Here is a 21,900-nt window from a genome sequence, read left to right on the forward strand (position 1 = left end):
CTTCATACACACACATGCACACACGCATACACACACACACGTGCATGCATTAGGCCATTGCACACTGCCGGCCTCTGTTTCATATCTTAATTCATAAAAAACCAAGGGGCGGAGCCGCTGACGCAAAGGAAACAAAGGAGTCACGGCTGACACATACGAAGTGTGGAGGTCACGCTATGCACACGCAGTACAGTAGCGCGTCACAGTTACTAAGTTGTTGTAGACAGGTGTCAAAGCTGCCCTGGAAAGAGTCGGTGGTCACACACCAACAAAGACCCTCTGAGGGAAAACAGTTTTTCTCTTTCACCCGGGCTGTGACCGAACGATTCCTGTAAGTGTTCATCAACCAGCTTTTCACCACATTCAACGCTGACTAAATGTTTCCAGGTGTAAACGCAGAGATGTTAAGTCTGTTTCTATACACATGTGGAACTTCCACTGAGGCAGGTTGGTTCTCGGTGGATTGACCCGTAAGCAACCTGTTGAAATAGACTTCCTTTGTGCTTCGCTGTGTATGTTATAAACTATAAATTCAGGCGAAAGAATCGATTAAAAAAAAAATAGATAAAAGAGAAATTTAAGGTCAAAACAAACGAATATTCAGTATTAAGTTTCAAAATGTGATGCACTTGAGGCCTGTATCCTTGGCTTAATGTTAGGGGGACAAAAAAACTACTGGGGAAATTGTGGGAATTTACTCATCTCATAAGAACTCTAGATTGTAATTTTAATGTGTAATGAAGTTGATACGCATGTTCTTAGAATAAAGTCAGGACTGTAAGGAACTTTGGAGTTGTGGCCTTGAGAAGCCAGTGTTTTATCGACCAGTATAGTTGTACCACTAAGTATTCAGTGTTTGGGTTGATGTGTTTTTTTTATGTTGCGTGACTGTGCATCTCAACCTCTAGCTTTCCTTCCAGAACCCAGACCTGATTGAGAAAACATTCCTGTTGTCCCGGCGTTAATCCCAGCCTGGGAATGTGAGCTTGTTGTGCCACTACACTACGCTACACCACACTGCCCCACACTACTCCTTTGTCATCCCCTTATGGTGAGGTTGTACCTACTCCCGGTCCAATCTCCGGCCATCTCCATCCCCTCCATTCCTCTTGCTGCCCCACCCACCCGACCCACCCAAGTGGCTCCACCCTCAAGCAGATATAAGCTATGTCCACAAGGTGTGTTGTCTGTTATAAGCACATATCCAAGGGTTCCCTCAGTGAGGTTGTCTGTCTGCCTGTGATCCTGCCCGCGAGTGAGACAGCAGTGATTATTTCCCCCAATTAATCGGCCTTTCTAAGGTAAGCACTGTCATATTCTCATCTGTGTAACGCATTTCGTATCAACATCTGCCTGTGGTGATATTTATCCAGTTATATTTCCATTTTACCCATTAATGTTGGAGTACAGCCTTTTAATAAAAGGGTTTGCTCAAGTAATAACTGGTGTTCATTGTTTTTACACTTTGACTGCCTAAACTGTAAAGTCAAATATTTACCGTTTTATACAGGTCACAATTTTTAAGACTATGGGGTCTGCGTAAAAAGAATAATTGGTCATTAGTAATTATCCAATGCTGAACCAAGGAAAAAGAAATGAAAACCAAAAAACAGACAAAAATTAAATTGCTTTATTTTTTTCTTGGAGAGGCTTTTAAATTTCACAATGGTTTGTTGGTTTGTTTTTTTTGAAATTGCCCCCACTATATTTCACTCTAACAGCAGCAGGAAACATTCTTCACTAACAGGAGTTAAACATTTTAATCGTGTCTTCAAATGTGGAATAAGTGCAAATGCCTGAACGGAGGCCGCCGCCCCGCAGGGTGCCGGATGACTTCTAAAAATCACTCAGCATCTTTTAGGTTGGTTCTTTGGTGCTTTGCAGCGCTGTGATTTCTGCTCTGCATCCGTCGGCGCGGGTTGCCTGTGCTTAAGGCAAATATGCATTCCAATGCCTTGTGTGCTGAAAGCTGAAGCCAAACTGTCAGTTGTATAAGTTGGGAGAAAGAGCAGCAGTTTGGTGAGAAGAGGCAACAGTGTAAACAGGGTCTATTTTCCTCTGGACTGGCTTTAACTCTGGGGATTTTTTTTTAACATGTAACATTAGCTTGGTGTTGGGATGCTGAGAGCAAAAATTGAATAGTATAGGATTTCATGTGGATGTTACATTAGAACATACAGCCACTAATATGGGTCTCTGGGCTCATCAGTTAAATGTCACCTTTGGAAAACTTCAGATTTGACTTAAGATTTCAGTGTAAGAGATGATGAGACCCTCCTTTACACTTCCTTCAAAATAAAACCAACTTTTGCCAATGAAAATGAGTTGATGTACGCCGCAGTCACTTGAGCTGTAACATGTTGCTTGTGGTTGACAAAATTTGCTGTAACCTGATTCAGCTATTCAGTTGGTTTCAACAAACCATGTCTTTCTGTTCTATTCTATTCTTCTCAATTATGACTTATGTTTTGTCTGATTAAAAAATGCATTATTTTATAAATAATAGCAGCGAACCTCACCAGCAGTGAACCTAGTTTGTACGACACTAACATGAAGTATCGCCGTCTGAAATCCTGTATTAGTATTGTGTGTGTGCGCACACGCACATACAACAATGCAGCCTCCTGTACACATTATTTGGAAACCTTCAAGAATGCACAGGACAAAAGCTCTCAAAGAAAAGCCAGAATAATGGCAGAGGAAGGGGAGTAAACATGTTGGTCATTTAGCGGCACAGCTGTGGCAGTGTGTGCATGCGTGCGTGTGTGTGTGTGTAAGCTGTATTCCTCTGGTTTGTGTACGCGGGCTGTTTGAACGAGGAAGTTTGCTGTGCGACTGCAGGAGGTGTTAATTTTAAGAGGTGCGCCGTGTGATAAAAGCTGCGTTCAGGGAGCCAAAGCAGCAAAATGTTTTGTTATTCCCTTAGGGGCTGCAACGTTCGTGCACATTCCTAATTCAGGCGTAAAAAGGGTTTAAATCTATAAATAGTTTGCTGAGGAAAAAGAAAGAATGTGTACCAGCTTCAGTCAGGCTGTGGAACACTGAGACAGTCAGAATCTGACACATTTTGCATTTGCTCGAAAGAACAGACTGGTTATAATAAGAAAATACTTTCCCAACGTCCGCAATCTGTTTTTGCTATCAGCCCCTAACATGATCAGATCAACTTGGAACTTCACCTGGAGTTATCACAGCTCACCCAGACTGGTCTTCTCAGCCCTGCCGCTCCCTCCTCTTTTAGCACCATGAGTTAAAGAGACACACAGTCTAGCCCTCTGCCTTTCGCTGCAGCCTGCAAGGTCAGCGACTGTCTTCAGGTCACTGAACCGGGTTGTTTTTCCAAAGGAGGAGAAGGGCCGGCGAGGGCAAAGAGACAGAAATAAGGCAGAAGGTGAGGAAGGTGCAGAACAGGCAGCGCTCTGTTCCCACGGTGATACAGGAAGAAGAAACGACAGTCAAAGGGGAAATTGTCTGCATGTGGCGGTGAACCGAGAGCAGACAGATGTGTCTGGAGGTGTGTGGACATAGTTGAGCTGCAGACCGGCTTTATCTCATTGAAACTGTCGCGCAACCCGAACCCCATCACTGTGCGGGAAAGAGCAAAGTGGAGTAATTGGAAAGAGAAGTTTCATATTTGAGTCTGTGTGTCATTTGGTGGGAATCAATGAAGCCACCAGCTACACCAGCTTAGATCATTTGTTTCAGATGGATTCATAAAGCAAAGAATGAGGCAAACCTTTTTACCCACACAAAAACATGCCTGTTTGGTATTGGTCTTTACATAACAGCTTGATTTTTAAGCATTAAAATTCAATCAACCATTCTGTGAGTGCTGTTATGACTGCACTTTGTGTTACTGTGCCTTACTTAGGGAACAAATTGAAACATATACACATATATATATACCGGAATAAGGTATACTAGAAGATCATTTTTCGTCAGACATCAGTCATGCAGAACTTAATACACTCACACACAAAATATCACATAGAACCAAGTGGATTAAGACTCCTCATATAACTACCAGCATAAAAACAACAGGTGTTTAATTACTTATTAAGATTACTATTGTCATGGTATGTAATAACAAGTGAGTGTATATACACTGCATTGTCCCCTGACCAATAAAGGGTTAAGACGGTTTGAAAATGTGTGGTCTTCTTCCTTCACTTCCTCTCCCATGAAGGAAGCTGAGGTCCAGTTTGTTGAACCTTATTGTGATTTTGATCGTGTCATTATCAGTGTTGCAGTTTCAAAGCTGGGTTACACAGCTGTGCTGCAGTCCTAATGAGATTCTGTGGATTGCGGTTCTTATGGGCAAACACCGTCAAGCCATGCTAAACAGAGCAGAACGAACACACGTCTTACCTGGACACACACACACGCGCGCGCACACACACACACACACACACAAGTCTTCTCACAGTGCAAACCTAATGGTCAATTTGCCGAGGACTTCCCTGAGGTTTGCTTATTTTTGAGACCATTTAGTCCAGATGGGACAGGCTGAGAGCTTAGCGGTGTATGACCAGCCAATCGTGATTGAGGGAGCAGATGTTCAGAAATTAGAACTCATATCCGCAGACTGTAACCAGACTTTTTTTTTTTTTTTTTTATTGTACCCGTGTGGCTTTTACATTGTTAATTCTATGATCTTACTATTAAATGTTTTCTTTTATGGCAATAGGTACTGGCTCAGCGTTGGTCAGTTGCTTCACCATTTTTGGGCTACCAGCTGTCGCAAGGAAACACCCCAGTAGGACTCACAAATTTTCAAGCGTGTTACCATGTTGAAATGCTGCACAAAAAACAGATGTGCCTAAGCCCGGCCTCACAGTCAGTAAGCTGCTAATAGAAAAAAGATTGGATGGTATGGTCATATATATTGATTATGGTTCTGTTTATTGGAGGGAAGCTCTGGTCATATACGATAACTGCAACAAAATATGTCCATAACACATGTTCTTTATGCCTTTTCTATCATCATTGTTTTTATTGGCAGCAGTTGCTGTAGTTGTAGTTGTATTGGTATTGGTTCTTCATTTCATGCTTATTTACTTTCCACTGCCTCGTAAACAAGGCAGCATGACAAAGGTGCAAATCATATCACATTTGGCGGACATCTGCTGGACGCGTACAACGCGTCTGCTCCCCCTGTTATAAATAAATGCATGTCAGACAGTCGCCACTCAGGGAGCCACATTGTTTCACATGGGTGTGCGAAAAATTAAAGTGCAAATCTTACAAATGTGAGAAACAGTCTATGGCACATTACTCACGCTATGACAACTTCTCACTGGCGTGTCACATTTATTTATATGACTTCACGTCTGACACGTGTGTTTGTACAGATGGAGGGATGACACACTTATTTTAAATTTGAGTTGGTCAAATAATGTACCTCTGTGTAGTTGCTTTGTGTAGAGGCGCAGCCTTCTCTCCGCCTGTTTTCTCTGGTAACAGGTTCAAAAGTGGAAAGTGCTGGTCAATGTTTTTGTCAGGGTACGCAAGTGGTCCTCTGGAGGCGACGCTCACACAGAATAATGTGTTGAAGAAACGTGCACCAGGTATATGCAGGAGGTGTTTGCATCACCCCGTGGTTGCCAAGGCAGTGTTATGGTGTTGTGTTATGTGACACTGAACAGATCCTTGCTGTGCGGCCCCTCTAATCTGTGGTTTCACGATTTGTCAGAATATTTCCACCTATTTAAAAACACCTTTACACACACGTGCACACGCACACAAACTAAGCTGGGAGAAAACTGAATGGAAGGCAATGAAATGGCCACATGTGTTTTCTCTGGATTTTTAATGCGCGCTTAGTCTAAGTTTTAGAATAGTGAAATTTAGTTTCAAATTTAATTCAGTTATTTCATCATCCTTTAAGCATTCAACTGTAATAAGATATGCACGTACCTGTTTGGATTGAGTTTGACACTATTTTTTGGACCAAATCAAAGCTATATTTTACATGTGTACCTTGACATAAATTACTCTAGTTTTCTGAAAGTTAGAAACTGCATCTGCAGGAAAAGGTGTGTCTGAATATTTGAACTGCCTAATGTCTCAGGATGAAGGCCAGTCTTTGTTCCAGCAGCAACGACCAGCAGCCACCATCCCATATGAAGTGAAATTACCAGCTCCCTGTCATATATATTCTTGGGCCCGAAGAAGCCACATACATCGAATCATGTTTCTTTAATTTCTCAATTTATTGTCTACTACCTTTCTGTTAATATCAATCAGTGTTGTACAGAACAGTGTTAATTCGGGCACACTGACCCCCTACTGCATAGCACACAATTAGCACATAGCATTAACAGCCTGTCTTCAGGTCAGTGTGCATAACCAGCAAATGAGATATTTATTTTTTTGCTTCTTTGCTCTTTTGCAGTATCCATACTACTGACACATTCATGAACGTATTACCTTCCCTCCAAAAGTTTTGGGGGATTTTGGCATTTCCATTGACAAAAGTTAGTCGCATTCCTCTGAAGTCTTTAGTGCGTCGGCTGCTCTATGGAAAGTAGGTGGTCTTTTTTCAAAGGCTCTCACTCATCAGGACACAGTGTCACGGCCATGTCAAAATCACCAGTCCACTGAGAAAAGGTCAGAGGGTGGAAAAGACCCAAGCTGCGCTGATTGAGCGGATACTAAGGATGCAAACTAGACAAACTACAGATTGGTCAGAATAAAACGCAAGTTGGGGATATGGTGAAGCACAGTTTGGCAGAAAATGAATGACCCAAGAATGTTGGTGGACCAGAAGTTTAACAACAGGCCACATGTAGTAAACTAACCAGTAGACACTAACTCCTTTCTGAGTGACTAAAAATTGTTTTATTCATATTATTTGTTCTACTAATATAAAAACATTGGAAATTACCATTTTAGTTTGTGGTATTTAGAATGAGGAAATGTAAACTGCACTCACATTTCATAACAAGCATTTTGTGGTTTTGTAGAATTATATAATTTTTATAACTATAATTGAAATATGAAAACATGATCATACACAAGCAAAATGTGAAGGACTATTGACTTCTTTTTTAACTATTTTCAGCAAATGCTACATGTCTTATTCCAGAGTGCTTGCTTTGTTTTCTATAATGTATATGCATTTATGCAGCCCTTCCTGATATTTTTCCTTCACTACCTTCCACACAGGCTTTGATCATGCATCCCCTCCCTGTCCCCCTCCTCCTGACCTTGCTGCAACTTGCTGTTCTTACTTATGTAAGTGGCGGAGCATACTATGGACACAAGCAACGCCCTCAACCGTATCAGCCCATGCAGCACATGCAACACATGGGGATGGGCAAAGAAGGCTTTCCCCAACAACAATACCTCAGAAAAGAGGTGCCCTATATGCAATATCCCCACTACAGGAAGGAGCTACCCCAGATGCCCATGCACAAAGGAAAAGGAAAAGAAACTGGACGTAAAGGAGGAACTTATGATGGGGGCTCAGACAAAGGTAGAGATGTAAAAGTTTTACATAACTGACTATTGTAAGAATATAAGGATAGAATTTTTCTATTTGAATTATATTCTTTAGATTTTGGAAACACCAGAAAATTGAGAGTGACGTAGTTCACTGACTGTTGTTTAGACAACTAATTAAATTAAGTGTCTTGTCCGTCCATGTTCATATCATTTTTTTAAAAAATTATTTTCCCTATTGATTTCAGGTCAGACCGTTCCAAGTGGTGCTGAGGGAATTCCCCAAGGAGAGCACGGTCCAGCAGGGCCACCTGGGCCAGAGGGACCTCCTGGGCCTCCTGGACCCCCAGGTAATGGAGAGCAAGGACCAGCAGGAACCCCTGGACCTCCTGGTCTACCGGGAGCACCTGGAGTGGGAAAGCCAGGCTTGCCGGGATTACCGGGCAAACCAGGAAGAATTGGTGATGCTGGCCCTCAAGGAGAAATTGGGCCTCAGGGTGAAGAAGGCCCAGCTGGTCAACCAGGTCCCCCAGGCCCTTCAGGGCCACCTGGGCTACCAGGAATAGGTAAGCCAGGTGGACAGGGTCTACCAGGTCAGCCTGGACCCAAGGGAGAGCCAGGCCACAAAGGTCTCCCAGGACTTCCAGGATTACCAGGACCAAAAGGAGACAAGGGAATGGGACAACCCGGACAGCCTGGTCACAAAGGTCTCCCTGGGATGCCAGGACCTGCTGGCCCAAGAGGCCTGCCTGGTTTTGGAAAACCTGGATTGAATGGGGCACCAGGACCACAAGGAACACCTGGAGATAAAGGACACCCTGGAGAACAAGGACCAGCTGGCCCTTCTGGGCAAAAAGGTTCACCGGGTCCTCCTGGTTTACCAGGTCAAGGAAAGCCTGGTCAAAATGGTCTGCCAGGGCAGCCTGGTATGCCAGGGGCTAAAGGTCATCCAGGTCCACCAGGATTGCCTGGAAAGCCAGGGCTCCCAGGATTTGGTAAACCAGGACTTCCAGGACCAAAGGGTGATAAAGGTTTGGTTGGTCCACCTGGATCTCACGGACCAAAAGGAGAAAAGGGTCATGGGGGACTACCTGGTATGCTTGGTCCACCTGGACCAAATGGTCCACCAGGACCAGCAGGCCCTATAGGGCCTCCTGGGGGTTTAGGTCTACCTGGTCCCAAAGGCGAGTGCGGTGAAGGAGGACCTAAAGGTCTTAATGGAATCCAGGGTGAACCTGGGCCTGCTGGTATACCTGGCAAAGATGGTCTGCCAGGTGAGAATGGGGAGCCAGGACAAAGAGGTCCACCGGGTCCCGTTGGCGTAAAAGGAGATGCTGGACCAAAAGGTCTTTCTGGGACTCCAGGTACACTGGGTCTTCCTGGGCCAAAGGGTCAAGATGGATTACCTGGTGAAATTGGACCTCAAGGTCCTAAGGGAATTCCTGGAATGGATGGAGCAGCAGGCCCAATTGGACCTTCTGGTATTCCTGGGCCAAAAGGAGATATTGGTCAACCTGGCCCACCAGGTATTGCAGGTGAGGGTACTCCAGGTATTATTGGTCCTATAGGACCACCAGGAAAGGAGGGTCCTTCAGGACCCCAGGGACAACCAGGTCTCCCTGGCTCTCCTGGACCACCTGGCCCACCAGGAGAATCTGGTCTGTCTCCTGACATGGCTGGAGTGCTCTCTCAAATGGGCCCCGGTCTAGATGGTGTAAAGGCTGGTGGTTATGGGAAAAAGGGCAAGTATAATGGAAATGGGGCAGAGGTAATGGGTGCCAGTGGGTTAGAAATGCCAGCTTTCACAGCTGTAGTAACCACTCCCTTTCCACCTGTGGGTGTTCCAGTTGTCTTTGACAAGCTCTTATATAATGGTCGCCAAAACTACAATCCTGAGACAGGAATTTTCACTTGTGACATTCCTGGCATCTATTATTTTGCCTACCATGTTCACTGCAAAGGAGCTAATGTGTGGGTGGCTTTAATGAGGAACAATGAACCAGTGATGTATACGTACGATGAATATAAAAAGGGCTTTTTGGATCAAGCATCAGGGAGTGCAGTGTTACCTCTGCAACCTGGTGATACTGTTTACGTTCAGTTGCCGTCAGATCAGGCAGCTGGACTTTATGCTGGTCAATATGTGCACTCCTCCTTTTCTGGCTATTTATTATATCCAATGTAATGTCACAAGCCTAACGGAAATAAAGGCTCCATAAAGAGGAAAGTGAAAGCTTATGTTTGCATGGAAAAGAACACAATCACGATTCAACTTAATCTGGATAGTTCAAGTACAGTCAACTAATTATTAATCTTGTCCATAGGAATAAGAGGATCAAACATCTTCAAGGACCTAAGTATGACACCTGATATGCATAAAGTGGCTTTTATACTCTAAAGCCTTAGAACCTTGTAATTGCAAATAGGTTTCTACAGTTTTCAAGACATAAAAGAATGTATGTGAAGGCATTAGAAGACATTATGTATCTTAATACATTATGCAATGTATGCCATGTGTGCCAAAATCCATGAGAGTGCAATACGTTACAAACTATTGATATTGGGGGAGCATGAGAGGAAGCCAAAAATTATATGCTAAAAAAAAAAATCTTTGAAATATACCAACCCATATTTCATAATTAAAAAACAGATTTTTTTTTTTTTGTTCCTCTTCAAAACTGGCAGCTACCCCATATGGTAAAGAATGTGAATGACAGTAGAACACATAAAATGTTAACTTTTGGTCCAAAAATAAAATAAAGTTCATATCTTTTGTGTTGTGGATGATCATCATGGAGAAGTGCAAGGCATCAGGATGGTTACCATTGGGAGTTTTTGCTGGGTCTTGAGGCAGTGCACTCCTGGCCATTGAGCTGCAAATGAGAGAGGTTTAGAGAAGTTCAAGATGTTTTAGCCGATGCAGAACAGATAGGAAAGAATTGGAGGTGCTTGTATGTGGCATGCATGTGGGTATGGTGGTATGGTGGTTGAAGCACCAAAAATGTAAAATCGGTAACTGGGCTCAAGTTTTTGAAGTAATATTTACAGAGTAGAAATGAAGAAAATGTTTTTTTTCCATCTCGGAAAAATGTATGTAGTGCCTCCACAGACCATTTTTGTGCCAAAGTACACATATGACCTATTATATTGCGCTGAAAATGGAACCACTGCATTAGATATTTTATTGTTGAAATTCGACCCACATTCCTGTAACACAAAGTAAATCATAATTTCATTATTAGAACAGTCGTAAAAGTAAACATGAGGTCATAGTATTTAATATTTGGGAAACCAAGATTTGTTTGTCTTAAATTATACAGTGGGACTTTCATACTGTCTTGTCCTTCTTGGGCTGTTTGTGCTGTTTCATAGCATCCTGTCACACTTAGCATTATCTGATGCCTGGTTTATACTGAACATTGACTGAGCATTTTCAACAGCTATTGTCTAATTTTTCTATTAACTATGTACAAACAATGCCAAGGACATATAGCATGCCAACTCATTATGAAAAATAAATGTATATTTCTGCTTTTAACCGTGGTGCTAATACTGTCATTGTAACCATGTTATGTCTTATTGTTTCACTTTTGATATTGATGCTCATGTTTCTGTTTTTTTCTAAATAAAAACTGTTTTAGTAAAAATAAATGAATGTTGAGATCTCTGATTCTACATGCACTTTCTAACGATGATAAACTGCTTAATTTCGTTCTTTTTGATGATAGTAGCAACAACCGATCATTAGTACAGGAGATAGCCAATTACATTTCCTTTATTCATGTTCTTTTTTTTTAAATCATCATCATCATCATCATCATCATCATCATCATCATCTTTGCTTAAGTTACGTTTCTCCTTTGCCAACCGGTAAAAAAAAAAAAAAAAAAAAAAAAAAACAAAAAACAGCCCCTTTAAATCTAAATTTATCAATGAGTTGGTTGCCGGTGAAAGATGCTGATGCTGCGGTGGGAGGGGTTTTCTACTGAGACTGTGCGCAGGCGCATGGCAGTTACGACGACGTTCAGATGTCTCTCCCTTTGTCATCACTGTGTTAAAAAATTGGGAGCGCTGCAAGACCTACTGGAAGTGCACAAAGGGTACGAATCTGTAAATGGAGAATGTCCGCGTTTTGTTGTCATGAGCTTGTGTACCATGTCTGCGCTAAACCGTACAATTGATAACAAAAGGACAGCGCTAAACTTAGATTGTATCAGTAAGGTAAAGCGAGAAAGGGAGAGTTAGCATTTAGAGCTAACGTGCTAGCAAGCTTCACGTCGGTACAATAGTCCTAATATTTTTGCGATGTATTAAATGTCTTCGGTGTTTAGAGGGTATGAACAACCATGCTGTGTCCTAAAGGATTATCCTGAATTGTTTTTAATCGAATATTGTTTGCTTGTCAACGACTTTTTTTTTTTTTTTTTTTTTTTTTTTCCTGTTCAAAATCTTTATTATATTTAGGCTTTGGACTGATGCAAAAATAGGCTAATGAAAGGCACCGCTTTTAATTAATTTGGCTGTGACATGCACCTTGCACTAAATTTTGAGCATAACCCTATTCAAAGTGATGAGAATACTATTAGCTGTAATTAATTGTCTCATTTCCACCTTGCCATGTTTGGGGTTCTAATGTAAAAATTTTATTACTCACCAGGTTCTGCTCAAGATGACGTCTCGAGGGAACCCCAGAGCTGCTAGTAGAAATGGAAGTGACTTTAAACCCAAAGAGAGGGTGGTCCCACATTACCAAATGTGGTAAGTTCCCTCTAATATTGTCATATATTTTGTTTGTCATAATTATTATTATTATCATTGCATAACAATTACAAAATCTTTTGCAGCACGTCGCTAAAATCGGAGATCCGGAAGCTGAATCTGGTCCACCTTCTCCTCTGGCTGTTAGTGGCCGCCCAGGTGACCGTCAGCCACTGCGGTCTGGTGTCACACGACACTGTGTGCAAGCCGTACCAGTGGGAGTACCCCTACCTTCTCAGCTTCATCCCCTTGCTGTGCAGCAGCCTGTCACTTCCAAAGAGCAATATCAGTTACCTGGTCATATCCATGATAAGCGCGGGACTCTTCTCCGTGGCACCCCTGATTTACGGCGGAATGGAGATGTTCCCCGTGGCGCAGCAGCTCTATCGCAATGGAAAAGCCTACCGCTTTATCTTCGGCTTCTCTGCGGTGACTGTTATGTATCTCGTGATGGTGATTGCTGTCCAGGTGCACGCCTGGCAGTTGTACTACATGAAGAAGCTATTAGACTCTTGGTTCGACACTACTCAGGAAAAGAAGAAGAAATGATTGACTACTAACTGGTTACTGGGAAAAGCTGGAATTCTGTGTACCTTTCATTTTTCTCCGTCTTTGTTTTGTTTTACAGTCATTGATATGTAGCCCTCATTTGTTACGTACTGAAATCCTTAAAGAGACAGAGGACAAAATAAAACCCTTTCATTTATTTATTGATCTATTACAACAGATGTTTCACATATTATATTTGGAGCAGGACTACTGCTATCTTATTTATTCATCATAGCTGAGAATCTTTGGAGGCATGAGTCATTTTTATCTCTGTAATATGCAAAGTATTGTTATTTGATGATTATGCAAATAAACTCATTGGATTATGATACTGGTTTACTGCACATCACTTTAAGCGTTGATCCCTTCCTCAGTTCTGCCTCGCACAACATATCCAGTTTAATCTGAGTACATGTGACCAATTGCATTAAATCCATTGAGTGAAAATATCTGCAGTTCGTGGTGAAAAAGGAGTTAAACAGACTCTGATTTTTTTTATTTTTTTTTTATAAGTGGAGTTTTAATTAAATTACTTTACCGATTAACAGTTGACTGTGAAACCTTACACGTAAAAAGGTGACCTACACATTAATTGTGTAAAATCGTTCAGAACGAAATTTAGTTGGTTCGAACGTGTGTTTTGACAGCCAATATTTACAGTGAAGCAAGACGTAATGCGTTGCACTTTGCCCCACGTGGTGTGCGCCTGCGTGCTTTGAATGCCACGTACTGGTTGACGTTTACACCACTTGGGACACTTCCTGGTGCTGACTGCCAGGTCTGACCAGGCTAGCGAAATTAATTTACACAGTTTGGGAATAACCCGTGAAAAGGAGCGTGGTCAAGTCGTCAGAGTCAGCAGGTAATATTGTAGTTATAGTTTCCTGCCGGGCAGAATCGAGGCCGTGACTCTGTTCGAAGCTAACACTTTACGTGTTGTCGAGCTATGCAACGTTATTTCGCTTCTCTTCCGAGCGACTGTGCTTTCGCTACGCGGGGGGAAGCACTAGCTCACACAAACAGGTGTTGAGGCCGGCTAGATCCAGTAACCCGTTTAACAGTTGCTGTGTGTTCTATTTTGTGCCGCAAAGTTGACCCAGTCCCAGAGAAAGACTACTACTATGTGTCTTGCTTCTGACTCGAATGCTGAGACCAGAAATCTAAACGCTTAAAGGGTTTCTTTAAAACAAAACAAAAAAAAACCGATCCAAATAGATGATTATACTTCATTGAAATAGCTTCTTCACTGTATCTTGTAAAACTACGCAAAGTTTTAGCCTTTCAGTCCATCTGCTGGCTACACTGCGGCCGCTGACAAGGCAGCGTCGAGACGGCCTGGCTAACATTAGCAAGTCCATTGCTTGCTGATTGCGGGCCACTGACAGATGACTTTGCGAATAAGCCTGTTTCAAAGCTGCCCTTATCTGCCTTCGTCATCCCATAAGAGCACGTTAAGCATTGGATTCCGACATGTCGGGCGCTCTTCGGGTATGCCCCGGCCCGATAAAAATCTGTTTGTTTTTGACCCGTTTATTTTCACCGTAATGGTATGCTAACCGCTAGCTACAGCCACAATCCCTAGCATCCAGCCAATTATACATCTGTCTGCAGCGGAGGAAGCAGCAAGGTAGCATTGCTGAGACCAAAAAAAGCCTAGCATTGCCAGGGCAGACACGTTAGTAATGAAATTGGACAGTTCAGCGAATTTCGAAGTTATAATTAAACCTTTACTGGGTTAAACCATGTACGGATCAACGGTTCCGTCTTTAAAATACAAATGACCGCTTCATGCACTTGTGCGAAACTAACTGCGGCTAAGATTCTCTACAGCTGTCACTACGACTTCCTCAGCTAATATTTGACCTTTGACTTTGCAGCGAGCCTTGACGTGGGTTCGTGTCGTACTGTGTGCCGACCTTTGCCTAAAGTGAAGCGTGCAATCAGTCTGAACACTTGATTAAAGCAGCCTCGCTGTTCAGGGTTGGCCTCGGGAGAAGCCCTGTCCCCTATTTTGTAATCACCCCGGTGCTTTTAAAGAAAGACATTAAAGCTGATGTCCTTTTCTGCTGATTAACCTACTTTGTCTTGGTTTCTCATGATAAAAGCACTTACTTATATTGTCTCCTTCTCCCATTCCCCCAGTCTTACTGAATGCCTTTGACTGACTAGATTTACTAATACATTACATTTTAATGTCTCCAGCCAACTTTTATTCTGGACTGGACTGAGCAAGGGGATCGTCATTCCTGCAAAACGCCGCAGTTCCAAGCTGCTTTGCTTACTTATCGACACGCCCAAGTTACTTGTCAGCGCTTCAATGGATATTCATAAATTATATTTTTTTTCTACAGCAACCATCCACATTTAATCCGGTGTCATTTTCTTTTGTGGCGGACCGGAGGGAAAGTTGTGTCAATAAACAAGTTGTTTGGAAACCTGTCCTCTGAACCTCCCTACTGCTCCGCAGTGCTGGAAGCAGGAAAGGTCGGACGGCACCATGAACGGCCAGCTGGACCTGAGTGGAAAGCTGATCATCAAAGCCCAGCTGGGCGACGATATCAGACGTATCCCCATCCACAACGAGGACATCACCTACGATGAGCTGGTGCTGATGATGCAGCGTGTCTTCAGGGGGAAGCTGCAGAGTAACGACGAGGTGACCATCAAATACAAGGATGAAGGTGAGTCTGAGCGCGTGGCCTAGTTGACTGCACGCTTATTACACTGCACTCTACATGCCTTTATGACCAAAGGAAGAGTGACTTGTCATCTCTGGTCAGGCTTTGGTTTGGTATTTCATTTTGCAGTGTGTGATGCGCTTTTCCTCTTTGTGTTTTTCCAGACGACGATCTTATCACCATCTTTGACAGCTCCGACCTCTCCTTTGCCATCCAGTGCAGTAGAATACTCAAGCTCACTCTGTTTGGTAAGCTATTAAATGAGCATTTCCTAAGTGACCTTAGTGTTATTCTGCTGACGACCTCAAGATGAAGATATGTTGCATTTGTTGTTACAGCACCCCAACACTGGAGGGCAGTCCAGTGCCTCTTTCATACAAAAGTCTCCATTCATTCCTTATTCATTCATTCTAATAAGTTTTGTATTTCCATGTCGGTAAGGCAAGAGACTGTTTAATCATTTAGATAAGTCTTCTGTGCAAGTCGTATTGGTTCTTGATTTTAATGTTAAAAAGTCAAGTTGCCTGAGTCGGCAGTGTGCAACCCTGGGGCTGTGTGATCTAAGGTGTGGACCACAGAAAGAACAACTTCATTCAGCAAGCAGGGAGCCTCACCCTAACAGCTAAGGCCCTTTTATGCAGTGACTAAGAGACTGAGACTCTGCTGTGTGACACAGCCAGCCCTCATTCAAAGATGTTTTGCTCATCAACCTCAGTAAAGGGCAAGATCCACACCCCCACTTGCCCAGTGAGCGTATTGATTATTGAAAATCACGTAAGATCAGAAAGTCACTCTTCTATTCACTTTTCATTTACAACTTGAATTTATTTCCTTAGAAAAACAAATTTCCTCTCAGACAAGAAAGTCACTGTCATGGTTTTCATACTGTTTCGAAACTACAGTATCTCCACATTAAGACCTTATTGAGTTGCCAACCCACAGCTCTGTTAGCACTCTGCAACCACTCACTCATGCAGACCTTCTCGGGTTACCATGCGATGCTTTCGCCGTCCAGCACAAACTACAGAATAGAGAGCTGAGATGGATCAGCGTCCTCAGGTTCTGATGTCGATGAATAAACCACATCAGAATTGGATCAGTTCTGCTTCCTTTTTAATTGAAAGACCTGTTGACTGAACGAGCTTCTATTATTTTTGCAATCTGAATTAAAATAATCTACAACAGACTCATTTGTTGTGGAAACAAAGGGATTTTAGGAGAGAACGACCCCTGTTAATCTGGCATTTTACTGATAAACAGCACAACAGCCGGATTTATTCATTGGTGCATATTAAAGCAGCGCCATCTGGCCAGCATTCACTCGGCTCCATTGTTTGTAAAATGCATGCTTGGCAGTTGAGTGGTTGTGAAGCTGCTGATGTGAAAGGCCTTACTGGATCTGATCATGTGATAGTTGAGATGTGCAGTCATAAGTGTCACACGTCATCCTTCCTCTTGTGCTGCTTGCAGTGTATAATCAGCAGGTTTTGCCTAAACTAAGAGCTGCTCCATACTGTGGTAATGGTCATAACTCAGCAGTTAGTCCCACACTAACTTTATTTCATATTTCACAGTCAACACACTTAGAAATGATTATTTTTGACCCTGCCTCTAAATTTGCCTTCTCTTTTTCGTCCCGTTATCTGCAGTGAACGGCCAGCCGCGGCCTTTGGAGTCCAGTCAGGTGAAGTACCTGCGCAGGGAGCTCATCGAGCTCAGAAACAAAGTCAACAACCTCCTGGACAGCCTAGAGCCCCCCACAGAGCCCGGACTGGCTGCTACAGCGCTAGAAAGTGGCAAGTGCACACGCTCGCGCGCACACAGACACACGGTCATGTTGGATAAGTGGTTTGGTCTTTGCATTGTGGGGAATAGAACAGAGAATTTATAAACTGGTGCCGTTACAGAGTTTGTCCACCAGAGAGCACAAACTCACTTTGTTATTTGAGATGCTGCAGTCAGGCTGTTAGCTGGTGAAAACTCCATGCATGCATTCATTAATGCATTTACTCATCAAAGTTCTCTGTGTCTGTCTGCAGATTCAGGAGACGGACGTGAAAGCAAAGTAGTCGCCGCCGACCCCACAGTGAAACAGGCCACTCCCGTCAGTGCGGCCAGCATGTCGGCCTTTGACCCATTAAAGAACCAGGATGAAGTCAACAAGAATGTCATCTCAGCTTTCGGTCTGAGTGAGGACCAGGCTGCAGGTGCTGCACGCTGTGAAAGCCGCAGGGACATTTAAAATAAAAAGTCTCTTTTATGCTTCCTTTAAAAAAACAAAACAATCTGTTTCTCAATTTGAAACCAGCAGCGCCCCTTGCAGTTGCACCAGAGGAGCGCTCTGGAACTCCTGACAGCATTGCCTCGTCCTCGTCTGCAGCCCCGCCGCCAGCCACAGCTCCCCAGCCACAGCCCCCCTATCCTGGAGTACAGCAGGGACCCCCAGCTGGCATGGATGGTAAGAGAAATACATGCCTTTTCTATTAATGATGCATAATTACTGAACTTACAGGTTTGTGCCCAGCAAAAAACTTTTCATGTCTGCTGCTTTTCTGTCCTTTCTGCATGTTTAAGCTTTTAGAAGGTTAAGGTTTTTGCATCGCAAAGGGGTGATTGATCATTTAGCAGCCCCCCCAAAAAGTGCAACAAGTCAAAGGTGGACTTTCCTCATCTTTGAGGAGTTCAATGGCAGACTAGAGATATGGAGAAAATATTGGGATGATATGGGAACGTCATATGGCAAAATATTATAGTGTCTATTCCTGCAGATGTGGGATGTTTTATAAAATATGACTTCCAAACTCGACCGGAAAGAGGTGGTTTGTCGTCTCTGGGTTGATGGAGAGTCCCTGCCTCAGGCGGAGGAGTTCAAGTATCTCTGGGTCTTCTTCATGAGTGAGGGAAAGACGGAGTGCGAGATCGACAGGCAGATCGGTGCAGCGTTTTTGTATTGATTTGTCGTGGTGAAGAAAGAGCTTGACCCTCATCTATAGGTCATGAGCTTTGGGTAATGACCGAAATAACAGGTCCCGGATGCACGCGGCCAAAATGAGTTTCCTCTGTAGGGTGGCTGGACTGAGGCACCTTTAGGGACAGGGTGAGGAGCTCAGTCACCGGGCAGGAGTTTGGAGTAGAGCCGCTGCTCCTCCGCGTCGAGAGGAGCCAGCTGAGACGGATCAGGCGTCTGTCTCTGATGCCTCCCTGAGGAGGTGTTCCGGGCATGTCCCACCGGAGGGAGTCCCTGGGGAAGACCCAGGACTCTCTCAGCTGTCCTGGGAACGCCTTGGGATCCCACCGGATGAGCTGGAGGAGGTGGCTGGGTGCCAGGGAAATCTGGGTGTCTCTGCTGAGACTGTTACCCCCATGACCCGACTAAGAGGCGATGGATGGATGGATGGATGGATGGATGGACTTCCAAACTGTTTTTTGTTTCATTTTTTTTTAACACATTCATCTTGTCCAAAACCCTAGATTCTGTCCATAGTCTTTATCCTTACTGAACTTCCACATACTATAACATACAGTGTAAGAAACACAATGCATGAAAACCTTGAGTTTTAATCAGTGGAAACGTAGATTTGTGCAGCCGATGCTCTTGCTCTAGCATGATGTACTTCATCAAATGGCCTGGTGTTTTCTTTAGTTTTTTTCTTCTTCTTTTTTTTCCCCCTGGTGTGAAGTTTCAAAACTTGATCTGCATGAAGTGTTTTGTTTTGTCTGCGTGAGAAATGCAGCTGTCCTCACGCAGCCTCTGATCAGCTCATGGTCAGGTGAGCTCAGCAGTATCATAACTGACCTGCTAAGGTCCAAGTCGAGTGAAATAAGAATCCTGGGGTGAGAGGGTGTCTGACAGCCGCGCATCACTCTTGCGTAACACTCCTGATGGATTACAGACGGAGGAGAAGGAGCTCATTTAACACACATGCCTCCTCCTCACGCAGTAAAAACCTCAGTGTTGTCCCCGAAGGTGCAGCCGTTGAGATAACAGATGGTTGCCTCATTATGTGACTCCTTTCAAAAAAAAAAAAAAAAACGCACTAAGGAGATCCACTTACAACCAAATATTTAGTCGACAGGTGTCTCGAAGTAAAACGTTTTTGGCTCATTCTGATTGAAAATTTAAATTCAGTCTGAAGTTTTTCTACCTCCGTTGGTTTAGAAGAATTTCTGCTTTAATATGACTTTACATATTTGCTGACTGAATTTCGGGGAAAACTTGTGTTTCATTGTGTGCCAGAAATGTTACGCTTGAACAGTTGACTTGCTCTCTGTTTGCCTCAGAAACTGTGGAAGTTTCAGGGGGAAAACTCTCTGTTGATTATTGGATGGCAGGTGATTTTTAAACACATTTTGTCAATGGCTTGGTATTTGTGACAGGACGTACAGACAATGCTCTCAGCTAGCAGTCTTTATATCTGAGTGCTTGCAACTGTTTGCGTAGTTGCACTGGTTGCACTGCGAGATGCATCGCATCCTGCAGCTGCCATCTGGTAGGAGAAATGAAGCGGTGAGATGATTATCTTTCCGACGCTTCACTGTACAAAGAAGTAAAAGTAAAAGTCTCTGCGCTATTTCTTGATTCTGGTAACAGGTCAGGTGTATCAGCAGTACCAGGCTCCAGGTGGATACCCGCCTCAGCAACCCGGGGCCCCACAGCAGCAGCAACCGCAGCAGTATGGGATGCAGTACCCCGGTAAGAACAAAACGACTAGGAAAAACTGCCAAAGGTAAAGAGGTAACCTGGCCCGTCTGGGTTATTTATTTAATATTTCTCTGTCCTCTGCAGGCTACAGCACTCAGCCCGGAGCCCCCCAGCCCGGCCCGCCGCAGCAGCCGCAGCAGCCGCAGCCGCAGCAGCAGTTCCAGAACTACGCTCCTCCCTCCTCCCAGGCTCCGAGCCAGGGGCCAGCGCCAGGCTTCCAGGGTGGCCAGCAGGCGCCACCGCCGCCGCATCCATCTCAGGGAGCCCAGCAGTACCCGCCGGGAACCTTCCCTCCCCAAAACTATACCTCCCAGGCCTCCCAGCCTGCCAACTACAGCCTGCCACCCAGCTCCCAGCCCGGCTCAGGGTACCAGCCGCGCCCGGCGTTCACCACGCCTCCGGGCGGCACCCCTCCCCCAGGGGCCGCTAACCCGTATGCCCGCAACCGACCCCCCTACGGCCAGGGCTACACCCAGCCAGGCCCCGGGTACCGGTAAGAGGAGAGCGGGTAACACTGCTCCTCCATGCAGCCCCTTAAAGCCCCTTTCCTCTATATATGTGGCTCCACTTGTTTGGCCTGGGTGTAGGAAATATGGTCTATCACTGCATCCTTCCACCACCACCACCCCCCCACCAGACCCCCACCCGTACAAATAAGTTCATATATAAAACAAGAAGCCCCTTTTGCCCCCCATTCTGATGGTTAGTGTTTGTATGCTGTCTGTCTCACACGCACCGCTTCGCTGTGCTCCCGGTGTTTGTCCCTGCTGTTTTTTTCTTTTCCCCTCCATTCTGTTGTCTCCACCACCAGTGTCTGATCAGCCCTACCGTGACCCCTCCGCTGCCCCTCCACCTCGCCGTAGTAGTCAGTAACCAGTCTGTATGCACACACCTGGAAGACCGAAACAGGCTGCTGCACTTAGCATTTTCATCATAGTGGCGTTTTCTTTGTTTTGCACGAGAGCGAGATCAGCGTCCCCACGGAACCTAGAAGCCGACGCTTGCAAAATGAGAAGTTACCCGTTGTGCATTCGCTTTTCGTTCCCCGTCTCCGTCTTTTTTTCTCTTTTTTTTTTTGTTATTTTTTGTTTGCTGTTTGATTTTGTCACCGTGTCTGTGTCAATGAATCCGCCCCCATGTTGGGAACACTAACTAGGTGATGAGTTGAGGGAGGTGTAGATCCCAGCATCATGAAGAATGCTCTATAGCTGATATGTCACCTCCAGTAAGGCTTGTTTATCCTTTCTCTTTATCACTGGTTTTTACTAATACATTGATTTCCACCTTCAACTGCGTTTAGTTGTTAATGTATAAACTGTAACATTTTTTTTTTTTCTTTAACCTAATAAATGATTTAGACCCAGCTGGTGTTTGTCCACATTTGTGTCTGCCTTGGCTTGCATTGTTCTCTTCTTGTTGCCTTCTGACTGGTGCTTTCTGACTTCATGTCTCGGTGAGGTTTGGCGTCAGTTCCACTTCTCCTACGCCCAGGTTTGGAAAAACTGCTGTAATGCTGCTCTTGTTATTTTGTTTTGCTGCCTGTGGTCAGAGTTTGGCTGTGTTTGTGTGAGTATGTGGTTGATTTTTGTGTCATACTGTCAGACTAAGTGAGAAGGATGGCGTGCAGGCGGGTTATTAAAGATATTTTATATTAATGCAGAATCGTGCTCGACGTGGCCTCTGCCAAGAAAACACAATTTGTTTATTTTTAAGTGATCTTCTTGTCGGCTTCAAATCATGTGCCGTGTTGATAGTTAGCATTATAATCAA

General features: G+C 44.1%; 3 protein-coding genes across 3 annotated transcripts; all 3 read left to right on the top strand.

The window, feature by feature from the left end:
* Positions 1-1,150: 1,150 nt before the first annotated feature.
* On the top strand, positions 1,151-11,094 carry col8a1a (collagen, type VIII, alpha 1a). Its single transcript, XM_076014627.1, has 3 exons — positions 1,151-1,301; positions 7,168-7,477; positions 7,692-11,094. The coding sequence occupies exons 2-3, from the start codon at positions 7,177-7,179 to the stop codon at positions 9,626-9,628; spliced, it is 2,238 nt and encodes a 745-aa protein (XP_075870742.1). The 5' UTR covers positions 1,151-1,301; positions 7,168-7,176; the 3' UTR covers positions 9,629-11,094.
* Positions 11,095-11,428: 334 nt separating this feature from the next.
* Positions 11,429-13,069, top strand: jagn1a (jagunal homolog 1a). The gene is made up of 3 exons (XM_076014564.1): positions 11,429-11,543; positions 12,101-12,201; positions 12,288-13,069. Exons 2-3 carry the CDS (start codon positions 12,113-12,115, stop codon positions 12,748-12,750), a joined length of 552 nt encoding a protein of 183 aa, XP_075870679.1. The 5' UTR covers positions 11,429-11,543; positions 12,101-12,112; the 3' UTR covers positions 12,751-13,069.
* A 383-nt stretch (positions 13,070-13,452) lies between these two features.
* Positions 13,453-21,493, top strand: tfg (trafficking from ER to golgi regulator). Its single transcript, XM_076014555.1, has 8 exons — positions 13,453-13,612; positions 15,218-15,431; positions 15,593-15,676; positions 17,078-17,224; positions 17,468-17,635; positions 17,737-17,886; positions 20,020-20,121; positions 20,215-21,493. The coding sequence occupies exons 2-8, from the start codon at positions 15,248-15,250 to the stop codon at positions 20,625-20,627; spliced, it is 1,248 nt and encodes a 415-aa protein (XP_075870670.1). The 5' UTR covers positions 13,453-13,612; positions 15,218-15,247; the 3' UTR covers positions 20,628-21,493.
* The last annotated feature ends 407 nt before the right edge of the window (positions 21,494-21,900 follow it).

The sequence above is a fragment of the Nelusetta ayraudi genome, unplaced genomic scaffold (genome assembly GCF_046127955.1).
Source record: "Nelusetta ayraudi isolate G7.1 ecotype Tasmania unplaced genomic scaffold, CSIRO-AGI_Nayr_v1 ptg000169l, whole genome shotgun sequence".
NCBI classification, from domain to species: domain Eukaryota; kingdom Metazoa; phylum Chordata; class Actinopteri; order Tetraodontiformes; family Monacanthidae; genus Nelusetta; species Nelusetta ayraudi.